Here is a 19,360-nt window from a genome sequence, read left to right as displayed (position 1 = left end):
TTGATGGTATGTTCTAGCCTAGAGAAGTCTTAATTGAAAAATGTCATCTACGTAGACAAGATACTTTCAGACTAACACAAGCCTTACACTGTGTGGGAAGCAGACCAATGCAAGGCCAATTGTGTAGAGAAGAGACCCACCTTTTTTCTAACAATGTGTGACGCTGGCGGATTTCTTGGTTTTATTGGTACATACTAAAAATCTGACCCCATTGAAAATCATCCCTACACTGCCAAATGGGAGCGAGATATTGTAATAGAAATATCTGCCAATACACGGAAGTCCATCTGGTAGAGAACGGCAAAATCTTCTAAATGTACTCAATGAAAACAGAATGCTTAGAAACTGCTCACACAATGGCACCTCACTCCCACAAGATTACACCGGATGTTCGGTAGTCTATGCACATGCTGGAAGGAAAGTGGAGAACGCTGCACTCTACTTCATACATAGTGGTCATTCCCCTACATTCAAATCTTTTGGCAAGACATACTCTCCTCCATACTGGGAAAATTGATAACTCACCTTTTACTAGTGCCCCCTCAGCATAGCCCAAATGTGGAAATCGCAGAAATCTCCAACACTTAACATGTGGTGAGGGAAAGTATGGACCATATAGGCAGTGGAGAAACTTTCTGCTCTGATCCATGACAGCGCATTGAGACCCTCACGGGTGAGTAGCTCGCTTTACAAACCCTTGATTGATTGATTGAATGAACACGTTATAAAGTTTTGGCATCCCTTTAAGACATAAGTAAAGGTGGGAGGGTGCCACAATGATGTCTCATATCCTTTGTAGCTCTGGTGTCTGCGACATGTCCCATTCAGACGATGACAACACAGAGGAAGATTGCCGCTAATTGAATGTATTTGAGACTTTTCTCCTGATGCAGCTTACATTGTTTGTTCCCCTGCTGCTATCAAGAGAATGTAGTCTATATAGTCAGTCTTGGTTGTCCCGCTGTAAGCTACCAAATGGCACGGTTATCCCTCATGTGTCCCCCCCCCCCCCCCCCCCATGTAATATTTATCTTTGAAAATTAAAATTAAGTTGTTATAAAAGAAAATAAAAGAAAATTAGTAAAACGGTGACTGTTTTTCTGAATTTTAAAATGTGTTGCATACTTAGGGCAGCCATGTTTAGGTGACAGCATATTTCCTTTATTATTTTTTGGCATATGCTTGCAATAAAAAAAATTTAAAAGTCACCATTGCACAACCTATTGGCTTTACCAATGACTGACTGATTAAAGCACCCATATTTTCTGATGCCATTTGAGCAGCGCAAACGGGGTAGATTTTTTTACCCCGTTGTTGCTGTTCACTGGTTTTTTAACATGGTTAACATATTGCACATTTTCCTTGAGAATTCAGTTGCCTGAACCCAATTGGCACCCTTTTCAGGGTTGCCTAGATCCGACATCCCAATACGCTTTTGAAAGCCGTACATCCCTCTAAAATATTGTTGTTTAGGGCATCACCAGCAAATTAATGAAGTATTATTTTGTTTTGTATTCCTTTCAACAGTCTGTGGCTACTTTAGGGTAGTAATTATTTTTTTTGTTTTCTATATTCTGTTTATTGAACATAATATCACAACATAACATCAGTGTTGCATGGACACGACTTATTGCATATAGCAAATGGTTACAGCCACTGAGACAATCTTGTACGCTCATACATTAGGAGTCTCACTGTCCATCTCATCTAGACTCCCCCCTTCCACTGCTTGCTGCCTGTACGTTGGTGCCCCTTACATGGGGCGGATTGCAAATACTCCCCATAAACAAATTCCACTTGCCCCACACCTTGTCCCATCTCCGAGGGCACCCTCTATTCTTATAGACTTTAACTTCTGCGACCATGCACCAGTCCATGTCTCGCTCCCAGTCTTTTAGAGTTGGCGTCTCTGCCACCCCCAAACTCTGGGCGATCTTACGTTTTCTAATCATGAGGCCCATAGTAGTCCAAAGTTGTTCAGTTCGATTCATGTCTGTTGCCTCCCATATATTCAATAGGCACAGTTTTGGGGATACAGGGGTGACTGCACCACCGGCATCTGTCATACACTTGATTATTTTTTCCCAATATGCCTGAATCAGGTGGCACTTTCAGATTGTGTGGAAGAATGTGCCTACATTACCACTTCTCCTTTTACACTCAGCATTTTCTGTCTTATCCATTTTGACCAGTGTGGTGCACGTGATATATGATCTATGTAGTATCTATAGCTGTATGAGGCACAGTTGTGATGAGATTGCCACTTCCCGGGGCCATTCAAGTGCCTCCCTCTAGTCTTCCTCTTTCAAGAGCCCTATACCTGCCTGCCAAGGCGGGTCAGGCGGATTATTAATGATTTTTTTGTATGTTAAGGATATAGCTTTAGACTGCAGGCAATCGTTAAGGACTTTGCCCTCTATTGGCGATGCCTTCGGTACATTCTCCCTCTCGTGATCGCTCCCATGAGGGCATGCCGTATTTGGAAATATCTAAAATGTTATGTCTCAGAGAGTTCGTACTCTTTCTGTAGTTCCGAGAATGATATCAGTTTTCCCTTTGCCCACAGATCCCCAACCGATGATATGCCAATAGTGTCCCATTTGTCAAACCCCTGATAGTAGCCCAGCTTATTCAGGCTCTCTGCCCACCAAAGGGGCGTGGCAAGCATCACCCTATCCCCCCATCCAAGGTATTTGGTGACTTTATGCCAGATGGTGACAGTTTGTGCCGCGGGCCCTGTTAGTTTTTGCCTTTTGGGGTTTGTATTTAGGGCTTCCCTGTACAACCCAAACCCACATCACCCACTCGTCCGTTTGATACGACGGATTACTCTGTTCTTGGTATACCCACTTATTTGCGACAGCCAGTTGAGAGGCCCAGTAATATGTGCGGATATTGGGTATCGCTATTCCTCCGTCATACCAGCCCCTAAAGAGTTTGTGTGTTGCTATTCGTGGTGGCTTCCCGTCCCAGAGCAGGCCCCTGATTTCCCCTTCTATGGTTCTGAAGTACGCCTCAGGGACTGCATAGGGCGTATTTTGTAGAGCATATAGGAATTGCAGCAGTGCCATCATTTTGAATAGCGCCGTTCTTCCCAGTAGGGACAGCAGCAAAGCATGCCAATTTCGCACGTCCCCCCTAAGTCAGGAGATTGCGCTCATAAAAAAGTCCCCCTTGGGTAGTGACATAAATTCCTAAGTATGTGAAACCTTCCTTTTCAATCTTTGCCTTACAACCTGTAGGCAGGCCAGGACAGGGGCAGGTCCCAGCAAGGGGATCACCAACAACTTTGGCCAGTTGATGGTGTATCCTGAAGATCGCCCAAATGTGGAGCATATCCGAAGTATCCTGTCTATAGAGGACCGTGGCGACGCCACATACAGAAGTACGTCCTCCACGTAAAGCTAAATTCTGTCCTCGTGCCCTTCTGTCCAACGCAGTCCACAGATAATTGGGTCGCCCGTATCCAACTAGCCAGGGGCTCCAGAATCAAGGGGAACAATAATGGAGATAGTAGGCAGCCCTGCCTCGTTCCCCGGTTCAGCGGGAAAGTATTTGATATTCGCCCATTTACTACCACTCCAGCCAGGGGTGCGGTATATAACAGCCGGAGCCAATCAATGAACTTTCCCCCAGACCCATTAGCTCCAGGACTGCAATCATGTACGGCCACTCAACCGTATCGAAGGCCTTACGTGCATCTAACGATAGTAGCGCCACGTCTTCCTGGATGGGTTCCCTACAGCCCAGGACTGCGTTTAGCTGTCTCAGATTTAGAGCTGTGTTGCGTCCAGGCATAAAACCAGATTGGTCTGGATGTACCAGTTTGGTCACCACCGGGATCAACTGCCGGGCCAGCACCTTCTCCAGGATTTTGACTTCTACATTAAGGAGGGAGAGTGTTCTATACGAGGAGCAGTCCTCTACTGGCTTACCCTTCTTATGTATTACAACAACTGATGCTAGTCTTTGATCCTGCGGTAGTAAACCTGCCTGCCGGCTTTCCTCGTACATACTGAGGAGGTGTGGCGCCACCTTAGTGGCAGTCAACTTGAGTTGTTTAATTGGAATGCCGTTGGGCCCCATGGGCTTACTGGACTGTATACTGCTAAAAGCTGCATCTGTTACCTCTGCCGTAAGGTCTTCTTCATGTGAGTCCCTGTCTGGTATTGAAAGGGCCGGAATTGGGACGTCCGCTAATAGATCCCTAGCGTCTTCAGTCGTCCCTGTTGCTTCTGGGGCATAAAGCTGCGTATAATGGGCCGCGAATGACTCTGCGATTTCTTTACACATAGTGGTCATTGTAGGAAGGTGGATATCTGACTATGGTTACCCCCAACTTTTTGCCTAGTGTCTAGCTGGTTTTTCGACTTAGTTGGCCTGAGATCCTGCCATTCAGGGTCTCAGGCTGTCTGCTCTCTCTTTAAAATGGACTCCATGTACCCTAGGTACATAACCAATTGGTAAGGATCACCTTATTGGACCCTGTACAGTGTACCCTAGGTACCCAGGGCATAGGTGTACCCTAGGCCTCCCAGGGGCTGCAGCATGTATTATGCCACCCCTGGTCTGGCCTTCCAATCAGACACAACTGGCTGATCACTCAGCTGGGGCAAGGTCGTGTAATCACCCCTTGCTTAGGTGTAGTATTCCTATACCTACCTTATATATAGACACATGTGTACCTATCAGTCACTCCTATGGCAGGCCTTAACAATCCTGGAGGCAGAGTGCTTGGTAACATGTGAGATGGTGCTCTAGCATGAGCTGAGCCTGTCTGCAGCTTTCGGAACCATGTCCTTATAGCTGTTCTATGATATAGCCTACCATATACTCTTAAAGTGCCTTATAATCTTAAACGGTTATGGTAATTATGGTTTGGCTTTATCAAAACATGTCGTGTAAGGTGTCTAACACTTTGGAATAATACCCCCATACCATTTCTGGTGATGAGGATATTATTCCTCCCTTCTAGAGGGAGAGACATGTTAAAATCCTACTTTACTGTTTATCTCTAACCAAAGCCTCAGCATCACAAAATGGATGCTGCTGCCACAGACACAAGTCTGACCTCCTGCTGCTGGGAGTGATCCCAGCCAGGGAGGCCTGGACAATAGGTTTCCTGCTTGGGGAGGTGCTAGCACCTCCCCAGACAGCCTTTAGTGTATTGGGGCAGGGTGGGCTGAAAGGAATGAGACATGCCTGGGGCACACAAGGTGTTCCTTGCATAGTCCAGTTCAAACCGGCGCTGGGGCACTCCAGCCCCAGCTCTGGCGCGAAACTGGACAAAGGGAAGTGGGTGTAACCACCCCCTCCCAGGTCCCACCCATAAGGCGTGACCTAGCAGGTATCCCAGCCCCCCAGATTAGTATAAGAGTGGGAGTTGGGCCTCAAGACTTTAGATTATCCTGAACCTGCAAAACTGAACAGAAACTCTGGACCTTCGACATTCGACGAAAGAAGAAGACTGAAGAATCTCCCTTGTAGCCAAGGAGTGGCTACCCTGTGCAAACAGGCACCATCAAGTGACTACCCTTTGCTTTGTGAAACGTTCGACGAGGAACCGACTACAGAGCCCGACCAGAGCCTTGATTTCCAGACTTCTCCGACCCTCATCCACATCTGCAGCAGAGCTGAGATCCGTGGAGGCGACGAGCGACGTGGGACCGGCTACCTGGGAAAAGTGGCTAGTAACTTACAGCGCAGCTTCTGAGGTACCCTCGAAGTTGTGCACCGGGGATTGAGAAGCCCCAACCCCAAGCACCATCTGCACCGAAGACCAGCCCCCCACACTCCACGAGTCCTGCGTGGGGCCCTTCAGCATTTTCCTGCTTGCCGCGTCTGTCCGGTTGCTTGCCCGCTGGCTAGTGGCCTCTGTGACGACGCTCCCTGAAATCTTCTGCGCTGGTTTGGCTCCTCCAGACTGGCTCCCGCTTCTCTGCAAAGAAGAAGCACCCCAGACCTTCCTGGTCTGCACCAGAAGCAAGTCCCTTGTTCTTCGTGGGTTCCGCTTGCCAAGGCTTGGTGAGTCCTAGTCCAACTTCGACGCCGCCGACAGCAAGAGCCTTCGTGGGACAGCTCGCCTCCTGGTCCTGGTCGTCCTCGACGCTTCCTGGTCCTCCTGGCTGCAGCGACAAGCTTCACCTTCACCTGCAACTCTTCACGACATCGCCTGGTTCCTTCCTGGTTCCACGTGGTCACTGGCTAGTGACCTTGACTCTGTCCCCTCTGCTTGCAGGTTTCTTCTCTTCTTGATCCCAGCCTTGGGATCCACCGGACACTCTTCACTGACTGCCTGTCAGCATCTTTCTTCAGGCATCCATAGGAGTCGACGACGAAAACGACGCATCTTCACCCCTATGCACCCGCAGCCTGTGGGCTAGGTAACTTGGGTACTCCGGTGCTCATCAGGATAGTGACTATCCTAGTGTCTAGTTTTCAAGTCTCAACTTCCTAGCTACTCCGGAAGTGTCCTAAATCTATCTATTTCTAAACTGTAACATTGCTATTGACTTTTACGCATTACGCGTGAGTGTTTCCACTCTGCACACGAATCCCGTGGGCCTCCCACTTCCTAACTAACGCTAGTGTAGTGTAGCCCCAGCGATTCCCTAGGCCTAGGCCTATTCTATTTCCGTGACAGTGGTTCTTATACCACTTACTTAGTATATGGTTTGCGTGGCCCCTAGGGCCTAACTGTATTACTTACCTGTGTGACTTACTGTATGCATTAATAAGACTGTGTTGTACTTACCTCTAAACTCATAAAGAGTGCTGAGGGTTTGCTTAGAATAAATACACTTTATTTTATATATATATCTGTTGTGGTGTCCTTTCATTTGGTATTCAAGGGATTATATATGGTATCACAGCTGGCTTCACATGCCATTCAGAGTTTAGCCTAAGACTGCTCTTGTCCATGCTACCACTAGGATAGCTGGTCTATAAGGTTGACTTTACAACCAATCACCATAAGGGTATTTGGACTGATATAAGGTGTACACTATAACTAGTGACATCATACATCAGGCCAACTTCTCACAGTCATGCCCCCACATTTAAATCTTTTGAGTCTTGTGGGTTTCGCAGCCAATTCTCTTCCGCTCCCCGAATTGTGATAACCCATCTGTCTTTCCTTTTCTTTTTTGTCAAGCTATGCCAATAACTTGCCCGCTCTGTCTTCTAGTTCGTAGATTCTGTGTTGTCATGCGAATTTTACCTCTGGACGTTTCTGTCACCAGATTCTTATATTCATGTTGTTTTATCTCTAGGGTATGCCTGGTTTCTTCATGCAGGGGCGTGGGGGACTGCTCAGGTGCCAATATATCTCGCTCAAGGGTCTCAAGCTGAGCCCTTTTCTCTTTCCCGTTCCCAGCCATTAGGGATAGTGCTTGCCCTTTTAGTACTACCTTATATGGCTCCCAAATAGTCTGAGAAGACCGGACCGACCCTACATTTTCTTTAAAATAGCAGTCTGTTGCTTTGATAATGTCCACTTTGATATTTGGTATTGTGAGGGATCAGGGACTATTTGAAAGGGACCTACGTGTAGATCTCTTACCTAGGCTAAATGTTGCCGACAATGGTGCGTGGTCCGAGATTCCCCTAGCTAAGTGTTTAACGTCTGTGAAATACTGTTTGTCTTCTGCGACGGTTAGGATATGGTCTATTCGAGACAGGCAGTTGTGTGCGCCTAAGTGGAACATGAACTGTTTCGCCTCAAGATGAGCTTCTAGTCATACGTCCACCAGGCAGAGCGCTGTCAAAAACTCTGCCATTATATTAAGGGTGCGCAAACTAGCTCTTGGCGGTAGCCTATCTCTTCGGTCGTCAAGGGTCATATTGAGGTCGCCTCCCACCACTGGTATCCCCTCAGGGAGATCTGGAATTATCTTATTTGTCTGACAATGCCACATTATGTAGTGCCGGGGGAACATAGGCAGATAACAGGTTAATCCTTTTGCCTTCCCAGAAGCCCGTTACCCCTGCAAATCGGCCCTGCATTGTCCGTGTGTATCTTTTAGACGGTGAAGGGGAACGAGCCCCGCACCAGGATCCCCGCCCCCTTGGAACCTGAGGTGAACACTGAGTGAGTGATTAGTCTATATCCCCATCTATTAAGCGCCACACAGGTATTCCCAACCAGGTGGGTTTCCTGAATCAGTATCACGTCTGGGGTCAGCCTTTTGATATATTGAAGCTCTATCGCTCGCTTGAGTTTGTCCCCAAGACCATTGACGTTCCAGGACAGTATGTGGAACAATGTTTCTGCCCCTTCCCGGCTGCGGGCAGTTGAGTACCCAGTGTTAGGGTAGTAGTTTCTTATTTTCACCGGGGTGTCATGCCACTCATACGTGATCTAATAGTGTATATCTTCGTCTTGGACTTTGCTCATGCTCCTACCCATTTCTAAGGAGTTTCCTACCTGACTTTTCTATATGGGGCCCTAGAATCTGTTTTCATTGCTTGAATAAGTGCTATGATGTCTGAGAATTTCTATATAGATGAGCTACTCAAAGGGAGGTGTTGGTCTTATCACTCTTGCCTTGATTTCAGTTTGCATTGCTCAGACTTCAATACTATTTTGGTGGAATTATGAGGTAGCTATTTGTTGCCGTGTTACATTTAATTCATTCTGATGAACGTGAGCATCTTGTGGATATTAGATATTATTATTTTTAAAATGAATTTGGGGTTTTCATATAATGCTTTTCAGACCCATTATAAGAGAATAACAGGTTAACGATAGACTTCAGTTGGGTGGAACACTGATGGGTCCTACATCCATTGAGTTTCCTAAATGGATCTTTGAAGTCAGATTGGGCCTCGTAGGTATGTTTCCACAGTTAATTCTGGGAGATATATATATATATATATATATATTCACTGAAAAAACCATAGGTTTCACACATGTTATAGTTAGCGGAAATTTTACTGATAAAAAACCAATGAAATTCCCCCGTTATAGTTACTGTAGGCAACTATAACTCACGCGACCGCAATCCTCTGCTGATGCTAATACTGTATTTAGACACTTATTTGCCCATGTCTTCTTCCATACATTTTTAGCTATACATATATTACAAATATTTTTTTTTCATAAAGACACATATGTCATCAGCAGAAGATTGCGGTCGCGTGAGTTATAGTTGCCTACAGTAACTATAACGGGGGAATTTCATTGGTTTTTTATCAGTAAAATTTCCGCTAACTATAACATGTGTGAAACCTATGGTTTTTTCAGTGAATTTGCAAGGTTTTTTAAATGCTAAGTCCTAACTATAACGTGTGTGAAACCTATGGTTTTTTCAGTGAATTTGTACGTTTTTTTAAATGCTAAGTTACTTTACGCCATTCGTGGCGTGCGCGCCCACTTAACGCTTGCGCTTCGCGCACCGTGCGCGCACAGTAAGCACGGCCACTTTACGCAGTTAGTGCCGTGCACGCACGGTGGACACGCGGTGCGCTACGTGCACCGCGTGCCCACGTTACGCTAGATGGGCCATGTACGCACGATGCGCTTCGCGCACCGTGCGCACATGGAGGACATATGATGCACTTCGTTTTGAAAGGTAATATTTTAATTTTTCGTACATTTTTATAAGCCATGCATAAATGGTGCCCTTCGGGCACCATTTGCACACGGGGTGGAGAGAGTGTGGATAATTTTTTTTTTTTTTTTTTTTAAATATTATAGTTTATCTCAGATGTAATAAGCCATGCAAAATTAGTGGCCTTCGGCCACCAATTGCACACGGGGTGGGGAGAGTGTGGATAATTTTTTTTTTTATAGAATTTTTTACCGTACGCGTACGGTAAGCGTAATCGGCGAAATTAGCAAAAAAATAAAAATTCCGTTTTTGCCCTTGAGGGATCTTTGGGGAGTCCCTCAACATGGCTATGTGTGTGGGAGCTGTCTAAACAGCCCCTTTACATGTTTTTTGCCTTTATGTTTTAAACATCACTCTCGGTGCGAGAGAGAAAATGGCGGCCGCCGCTTCCTGGTTTCGGCCGATTCGAATGTTTACTAAGATCTAAGAGCCAATCAGAATCGCGCTCGCGCTCGCGCACGCCACCGTACGCGTACGGTAAGCGTACCGTAAGCGCACCGTAAGCTGGCTCAGATATATATATTGATTTAAAGGCTATTTTCTCAGAATCTACTGAACAGATTTACACCAAACCTACAAAAGGCACTTCCTTGACCTGAGGACTACCTCTCTGCCAAATTTCTAGTAATTCTGTTCAGCCGTTCGGGCTGTAGCCCTGTCTAAAGGTCCTATTGAAAAATGCATGGGAAAAACGCGTTTTGGGACCCCCCTTTTATCTCAGCCCCCGCTTGACGAATCCCCCCGAGACTTTCAGGGTAGGAGCGGAGCGTAGCGTCCCACCTATTTTGAAAAATTCTCGAGGATTCGTCGACCGGCGCCAAAGTTATTCAAAATAGAATGTTGCGGATTTCCTATGGAAACGTGGTCCTAACTATAACTACCTACTGGCGACCGCCAGTAGGTAATATATATATATATATATATATATATATATATATATATATATATACATAAATACACACGCACATACATACACACGCACATACATACACACATACAAACATACATACACACATACACATACATACATACATATATATACACATATATATACATACATATATATACACACATACATATATATACACACATATATATATATACATACATATATATATTCAGTGAAAAAACCATAGGTTTCACACAGGTTATAGTTAGCTGGACATTTCACTCGTAAAAAACCAATGAAATTCCCCCGTTATAGTTAGTGCAGGCAACTATAACTCACGTGACCTTTACCCAAAGAGGTAGCACTTAGCAACTACCCAGTTGAAAGAACTCCACATGAGTAGAGATTTTGTGCTAAACTGTGGACTCTTGTTGGATAAAAGGGCAGATACAGTTCCTTTGTGGCCCAGTCACTCACACAGCTACTGATAACCCCACACAGACACTTAGAACCCACTTACACACCCACTGACAGGTCCACTCAGACACTGCTACATCACTCACAGACCCACTAAGACACTCATGCACCCACTCACGGACCCACTCACACTCATGTACCCACTTGCATATGTACTCGGGTACTCCTACACCCTCTCACAGAACCACATGGACACGTACACCCACTCGCACTCATGCACCCACGTACAGGCCCACTCACACACACAATCACCTAACAGACTCACTTGAGTGTGTGTGTGTGTGTATATATATATTCATGTGTGTGTGTGTGTATATATATATATATATATATATATATTCACTACACAAAACAAAGGGTACAGGGACATTATAGAAAGGAAATACAATTTAAAAAACCTTAGAAATTCCCTGAAAAAAACAAAGGTTACAGGGGTGTTCTAGTTAGACTCAAATATTTCTCCTACCAAACCAGTGAAATCATCACTGATTACAGCATCCACAGAGCCACTCATGGCCCTATGCAACCTCTCATACAACCTCTCAGACCCATAGAAGTTCTCGCACAACCACTCAGTCATCGCCACTCACACACCCACCCACTCACACAGCCACTCGCAATCACTCACCCATACAACTACTCATACAACCAGTCAGTCATCTGTATAGCCACTCACTCACCCATACAAGCACTCCCACACTCACCCACTTACATACTCATTCACACAAGCACTCCCACATCCACTCACTCACCTATACAGCAGACACTCACTCTCCAGTCCAGCCACTGACACACCAACTCACTTAACAAAACAGCAACTCATTCACCCATAGAGCCACGTACACACCTCAGTCAGTCACTCACTCATATAGCCATTTAGACACCCTGTCACTCATCCATACAGTCGCTCGCACACTCCCTCACCAATACATCCACTCACACGTACAGTCACTCAGACACCAAATCGCACACGAATACACACAGCCACTCACATAATATGTTAGAAGTACTATCACTCAGTAGTAGTACACCTAGTATACTAATTTAACTTTTGTAGTTGATTAGTATATATGTTTAACAATTATAAACTCTTAGAAAATACTTACACTCACTGGATGTTGTCATATGTGATGTCACTGACCATGTCATGAGTAATGTAATATGTAAGGTCATAAGTAGTGCATTGTAGGGGCACAAGTCTTAATTAGCTCAGGTAACTATAACTGCTGAATTTCACTGGTATTGTAGGAGTGAATTCTGAGTCTAAATATAATTTTCCTGTAACCTTTGTTGCATTTTTTAAATTCTGTTCCCTAACCATAACGTCCTGGACCTTTGAGGTTTTTCAGTAAATTCACATATACACACACACACGCGCATACATATATATATATCTGCACACATATGTGTGGGTGTTGGGCAAGAACTTCATGAAATGGAGCTCAGTGTTTGAAATAGTATTTTTAATGCTGCTAAAAATTGCATGGAATTCTGTTAAAAACTCACTGTTTTCATTCAAATGTTTTCCGTTTCTTTGTAAAAAGTCAATTTATTTAGTGGTTCCGGGATATGCTTGTTTTCCAGTACACTAATATACGAGTAAACCATTTTACTTTTAAGAGTTGGATTGCACGTTGTGAGGCAGCCTATGCTTCCCTGTATACAAACAAGTATTTCTTTGGATCTTCATGGAGAACCAATTTGGTTACTGGAAGGCAGGTTGTGATTAATGCCCTGGAGAGTTTTCTTTAGAAGCAGATACTATTAGTGCCCAGAGCAAAGACCATGGAAGCATTACGCCTTGATCTGGACTTAGTGGGCCTACTTATTCCAAGCTAAGGGTAATATGATTAATTTCGGGGATAAACTGAAATGGCTCGATGTTCTTTACGCAATGTCTTTTGGACTTTTAGAGCTTTACAAGCCCAAGTGTAAAAGGGGCCTTTTTGAGGTTTGTTGGATTGTTGATAAACATGCATGTAAGGACATTGTGACGATTGAGGCGGTCTTCTTCCACTCAATGAGAAAAGCCCCATGTTGAATCTTGTCATGGTGTGGTGGGAGAAAGACATCAATGTAATCCGCTTGTTCTTTTGGCTTGTAATCAAAAAACAATGCTGTGTAAAAGGGTACATGCACTCTCTTCAACCGAACTTAAATAGTTTTGAGGCCGGAATTGTTAAAACCGAAAATGGGGCCCACATACAGTTTGTCCACCTTGTATGCATAGCTTGGTTTCTCTCGGATGACAGTTGCATGTCATGTTGTTTCTGTAGAACGTATGTTTATTTACCTGCACCAATGGATTTAAGGCCATTGTATCCAGAACTGTTATTAATTATATCTGGAATCTTCACTGTCTTCGAATCAATCACTTTAATAATCTGGATGAAATATAAAATATGTAATTTTGTTTCAGGATTTAAAAGTGGTCTGTCTGTGGAAAAAATGAAATTATTTGTGGTACATTGATTCTGCCTTTTTCAGTTTTGTTTAAGAATACATGATGTCTATTATAATTTGAGACTCATGCATCCTCTTTAATTCCTGCAAGGTATCTGCTGAAGCACGGCGCCAACATTGCATCTGTCAACAGTGAGGGGGAGCTGCCCCTCGATGTCGCCCACGAAAATGCTATGGAAAAGCTGCTGAAAGCGGAGATCAAAAACCAGGGTGAGCCAGGGACCGAGCATCGGGAAGTTCTAGACTAGTTCATTTTGACTTGGTTTCTGGACTTCCATAAATATCAAAGAAACATGAGCTGTCTGGTTGGCAGCGAGCAAAGTTGAACTGTTAAGGGGGAGGAGGAGGGGATCACTGTTGATAAGGTTAAGAGTTCTAGCACGCTTGAACAGGGGAAGAAGCGAACATTGGGAAAGGAAAGTGGGTGTGTGAGCGATGAAACTCCGGCCAGAGTATGAATGAAAAAAAAGACTATGCTTCCAAGTCATTTGCTAAAAAACGCAGACCCACAGATTTGTAGATTAAAATATATAGGGCTACATCCCAGTGTTTTAGCAGAAGGCCAAATACAAACCCAAAGTAAATTGAAAAGTGAGTTAGGGCAGTGCAGCAGTTTGTGGTGGCAGGAGTGGTGGAAAGGAGTGTGACAGAGCATTGGGGAAGTAATAGTGGAGACAAGGGATCAATCAATCGGGGATGAGTAGAAGTTTTAGTGTGGGAGAGATTAAGTATCGTATGAACACTAATAATGAAGGTTGGTTTATAGAACCACTATTACCGGTTTGAGAGTGGAGTTGGGTGAGTGTTGAAAGAAACTAGTTTTAAGAAACTATTAATGCTTGGGTATAGTGGTATGTATAGATGGAGTAGACTAAGATATTTAGGCAAGGACCTAAAGTCATGGTGTGAAAAAAAGTACAAAATCCAAAAGAGGGGGCGAGGGGCAAATGGAGCGCCAGCATACACACCCCATTCTGGCTATATAGGCCGAAGGAGTGTTTGCTCCTGAAGAGAAGGAATTAAAATAAGAAGCTGAATAGGTCGGGGGTAACCTGAGAGACCAGATCTGGGGATCTGATTACTCAGGAGCAAGAGTCCTCACACACCCAGATGGGTGCCATGCTTCATCATCGGGCAGCTCCTCGTTGGGCCAGGGCTGCAGTGCCCAACTTGCCCCGCGAAGGGGCTCTTTGCTGAAGTTCTTTTGTTTTTGCACATGTGAAGAGTGAGGTGCAGTGTAAAGTGTGAGACTGTGAGTAGGCTGATGTAATGTGAGGTTATAAATATTTAAGGGATACCCACATTTATTTATTATGTAAGTTCCCTTGTTGTCATTAAAAGGTAGTTATTGGCCCAGAATTAATACAATGGTCAAACTTGTTCAGGAGCTGATACGTAAAAGAAAGCAGACATGTTTTGTTTCCTATTTTTGTCAAAACTGATCATGACAATTCATGAGGACTGGAATCCTAATCTATTAGTAATTTTGGTCACCAGAGGATGCACAATATGTTAATCGTACCCAAAGGGATTCACACAAGTATATAGTATACCTTCAGGATTAAAAACCGACCATATAAGATGGGGTGGCTGTACCCCAACAGAAAGTGGCAGGGAAGATGCTCACTGGTGTACAAGCACAGTGATCAGGAGTGTACTTTGCGAATAGCCTACCCTGTCCTCTGCCACCACCTCGCGGGGCCCGTTGGGCATTGCAGTGCCTGCCCAACAAGGAGCAGCCCAATGATAAAGCATAACACCGATCTGGCAGTGTGAGGGCTCTTGCTCCTGACTAATCAGATCCCCGGATCCGGTGTCTCAGGTTGCCCCTGACCTATTCTGTTTGTGAAAAAATATACACTAGAAGAGCAATAAAGCAGGTGAAGAAGATCAGCTGTACCTTTAAGGGAAACCAGACATCAGCAAATATTGGTGTGAAATTCTAGGGAGACCAGCATCAGAGGCAATACTAGAACCAAGAGGCAGGAAAGTATACCTAAAAAGACAATCCTAAGATGACCATTAGTAAAGAGAAGTGTGGAGGGGTGGATGGTTGTGAAATAAACTGAATCACAGCAAATATTTCGAACCAGAAAAAGATCCATAAGAACGGTTGAGGAAAGATCAAAGGTCAGGATGCACTGGAAAACAACAACGGGTTAGCGTAGAGGGCCTCAAACTTAAAGAAATAGAGAAGTTGGGATTAATGGATAGTAGATCATACCCATTACATACAGGATTGCGACCTTTATTCCCAATCTCCTGTGTGGAATTCAGAAATTTTCCAAACGTGTCGCTGTTTGTTTTAGGTTTAGGAGTGGCACAGCTGATTGCACTACTGGGGCCCTTGAAGAGTTTGGTGGTTGCATAGTTTGTCCTATTTGTGTTATCCAGGCATAGCATGGTTGAGATTCATTGGATAGTATTGCACATGGTTTTTGGGTCACTGTCTCTGGACACCTGTAATGGTGGCCTGCCTCACGCCCATATTATGTACTGTCTTCAAGGCACTATTTTTGCCTGACCTGAGCCACCACTAATGTGAGCTTAAGTTTTCCATCAAACCCTTTTGTACTGCTGTTGTAGCTTAATTCTTAAAAAAAAATTAGAACTGAACTTAGCCACCAGTAAAAGTCCAAAAAACAAAAACTCCGAGCTTTTTAAAGATGCTTAAAATATACCTTGGCATGTACACTACAGGACAAAAGATGGAGGCTAATGATATCCCTTGCTAAATTCTTAACCCAGTTAGATGTTAAAGCAAGCAGCCAATCAGTATGCTAGTGGCGGCTCCTCCGCTAAGGCGGAGGAGCTCTGCCCTACTGCTTTCAGCAGTGGGAATAAAGGAAAAGTGCACATGAATGTTTGGCCGGCCTTCTTGGGCCGGCCAAACCGTCATGTGTACATTGCATGTTCTCCACCCAGGCTGCATTACAGCCTGGGAGGAGAACATGCCCAGGCTCCCATTCCCTGGCTGAACGCCGAACCATGGTGCTCCGACCAATCACAACGCTGCATTGCAGCATGGTCATTGGCTTAGGGGGAGCCTAGGTGCTTCCTATTCTGGCCGGAGCGGAGGGACAACGAGGAGAGACGCAGCAAGGAGGTAATTGTTTTTTTTCCTTACCTCCCGCCCTCTGCCTCACCACCCCTAATCCGTGCCAGTCACCACTGCAGTTTGCCTGAGTATCTCAAACAAGATCGGGCTCTCTTGTTTAGTAGTTGGTTCCATGCTGACATGGTGGGCATTGCACTCTGGATTTTCCTTGTTGGGGACCAATTCTGTGCTTGACTCAAAGCAGTGGCTTTATACCCTGATTGATGTCCCTTCATTTGGAGTACCTCTAGAACCTCTGTCTCTGGTTGCCCATTCTTCTTTTTCCTGGGCTGCTGAGACGGAACGTTCTATGTGCTGTAATGGCCCTTTTCTGGACTCACATCTTACAGCTTGCTCAGCACCCAGGCCTGTCTTGTCGCTCTGGGGTCTAAAAAGTGCCCCACTTGCAACAAGGCACTCTACCCTTGTTCTTTTGAAAGAACGGAGGGAGTGATTTCAGAGTCCACCGAGATTGCGTTTCTTCTCTGGTCTACTGAGGAAAAAGACCCCTTTTCTGGTTTGCTGAGAGATTTTCGTATGCACCTTAGCCCACCTTTTCTGAAAGAACTTTGTACGCATCCTGGAATTTCTTTCCAGTCTGCTGTATGAGGTGTTTCCCAGTGCCAACGGACCACAGTATTTGCTGAGACAATTTCACCTCCTTTTCCTCATCACCCCACCCCCAAACCCAGAAGCCCTTTATATTCTGCTGGAAATCATGTACACATGCTTCCATTTTGGTCTTCTGATTGACACACTTACCATCAGAAAATGTCTTCTGCCCCAGCAATTGCTTCCTGGGTCATGTGATGGTCTGCTTCTTATGCTGCTAGGGCCTCTTTCCAGGTATGCTTAATGAGCTTCCTATAAGGTCATTTGCCCCTAATTTGCCGGCACAGCTTTAGACATGCTTTAAATACACACTGACTCATGACTGTCTCACTGCTGTCCGCTGGGAGGTGTAAGGGTACAAATAACTCTTGAAGGTCACACTTTTGGGGGCAGCTGCAGACATTCCATGTGCTCTTCAGTAAGGTGTTACCATACTGATCTTGGACTATACCAAGCCAGTTTTAAGGCACTGGCATTCTGCTCTTCTCATCGTTGTATGGAAAACCACAATGAGACAAAGTAAAGATACATCATTTTTCGAAACTTAGATATTTCCAAAATGATTTATGGATGGTGCACGCTTGTCCTCCTGTTTGGGTTTTGGTATGGTAGGGTCTGTCCTCTCATTCTACAGTATTGAATCTTTCATAGATTCAAATGCTTGAATCATTCCCATTGCCAGGCGTCTTAGTAAGTAGTAAGCAGTACAATACATAGCTTGAAAGAGTTGAAATCTGTCATTAACCAATTCAACCAAATTCCAACCTATTGAAGAGCAGCTCTGAAAACATCATTCCCCTCAGTTTTTCTCTCTCCGAAAGAGATTGATGTACATTTGTGTCCTCAAATTGAGCTGTGAACATATAAAATCAAATAGTAACATCACTTTGGTGTTATAGTCTGACAGATAAATGTGTCAGGCACTTCTAAAAAGATATTTTCAGACCTTGTGGTAAGCTAAGGCTTCACTCTTGTGACCCTCACAAGGATTGTCTGTACCTTCGGTATCCAAAGCATAAGGGCAAGGACTATAAGTACTGTTGTACATTTTCAGCTAAAACTCTGAAGGACAGAGAAGGCATATTATAAATATAGCTTCATAAGGTAGGGAAAATCCCTCTTCGGGGGAAGAACAGGAAGGCACATTCAAATTTGTTCAGAAGGCATGCACGAGAGAATGTTCCTCAGAGATTCCTCTGCAGAACATACCAGAGGGCATTAAAACAGTAATTGGAGAAAGAGACCTGGCTCAGATGTTGTGGAAGTTATAAAAAAGGATTTATCACCATCAAATCCTGAAAGACTCAAGTCTGAGCCTTCAACACCTTCACTAAAGATACCATTGCTTGATCTTTCAATAACTGGAACAAAGACTCCGTCCTCGGACCCCTCATCGATGAGAAAAACTTCTTTGATGAAGAAATCATAGACGAACATACCTTCTCTACTCCATCGACTACCGCTCCATTTATGTCCAGAAGGACAACAACGGTAGCATCATCATTGAAGACAAAGACGGCGGCAGCATCTTTGACAACATCGACTACAACACCATAGATGACAAACTGCCCCATTGACAACAGCAACATTGTTGTTAACGCCAACAACAACTTCCAACACAAAAAATCATCTTCGACGAAGCAGTCAAATGGAATACTGACAGATAAGGTTATCCCTGTGCTACTGGCACCGCAGCACACTTAACCCGCAAAGTCTATCCATTTCCACCACAACATCTACTGGAAACAGAGAATTCCATCGATGAAGGTCCATTTGACCCTGCCTACCTTCCCACACAACTCCGAGTTAAATGTCAAGATGATGATGACAAATATCTAGAGAGAGAATACACCTTTTAAGTTCAGTCTGATTCTCAACCAGGAATTTCTAAATTGAGGGCCATAAAGGGCCTTTGAACAACAGGACTCATATGAGCCATATGACGATCAACACCACTATCAATAACCTATAATGTAAGTCTCTAAGGCATTGGTAACAGATCTTGCCTCATGCTTGCTGTCAGGTGCCCCACAAGACTTACCTTTGCTTGTGAAGCAATTCCGCAGAGACGACAAGAGCGCCCGTCCGTGTACCAACCTGACCCCCCCTTGGACAGGGAACTCAACAGGGATGAGATGGACACAAGGATGGGAGCCGATTAAGGACGTAGGGCGGTGGTAGTGGAATGGAGCGTGCAGGGTATCCCGGGGC

The 19,360-nt window shown here is 44.6% G+C and overlaps 1 protein-coding gene across 2 annotated transcripts in view; it reads left to right on the top strand.

Moving 5' to 3' along the window:
* Positions 1-19,360, top strand: part of LOC146857829 (protein phosphatase 1 regulatory subunit 12A-like) — a 600,392-nt gene that overhangs the window by 288,254 nt on the left and 292,778 nt on the right. For both annotated transcript variants that reach the window (XM_085648504.1, XM_085648505.1), the window contains exon 3: positions 13,532-13,650. In XM_085648504.1, coding sequence (XP_085504630.1) covers positions 13,532-13,650 — 119 coding nt within the window. The remainder of the gene's footprint in view (positions 1-13,531; positions 13,651-19,360) is intronic.

This window comes from Triturus cristatus, chromosome 3_2 (genome assembly GCF_964204655.1).
Source record: "Triturus cristatus chromosome 3_2, aTriCri1.1, whole genome shotgun sequence".
In the NCBI taxonomy this organism is placed as follows: domain Eukaryota; kingdom Metazoa; phylum Chordata; class Amphibia; order Caudata; family Salamandridae; genus Triturus; species Triturus cristatus.
The sequence above is the reverse complement of the archived record's forward strand: the minus strand, read 5'-3'. Positions and strand labels throughout refer to the sequence as shown.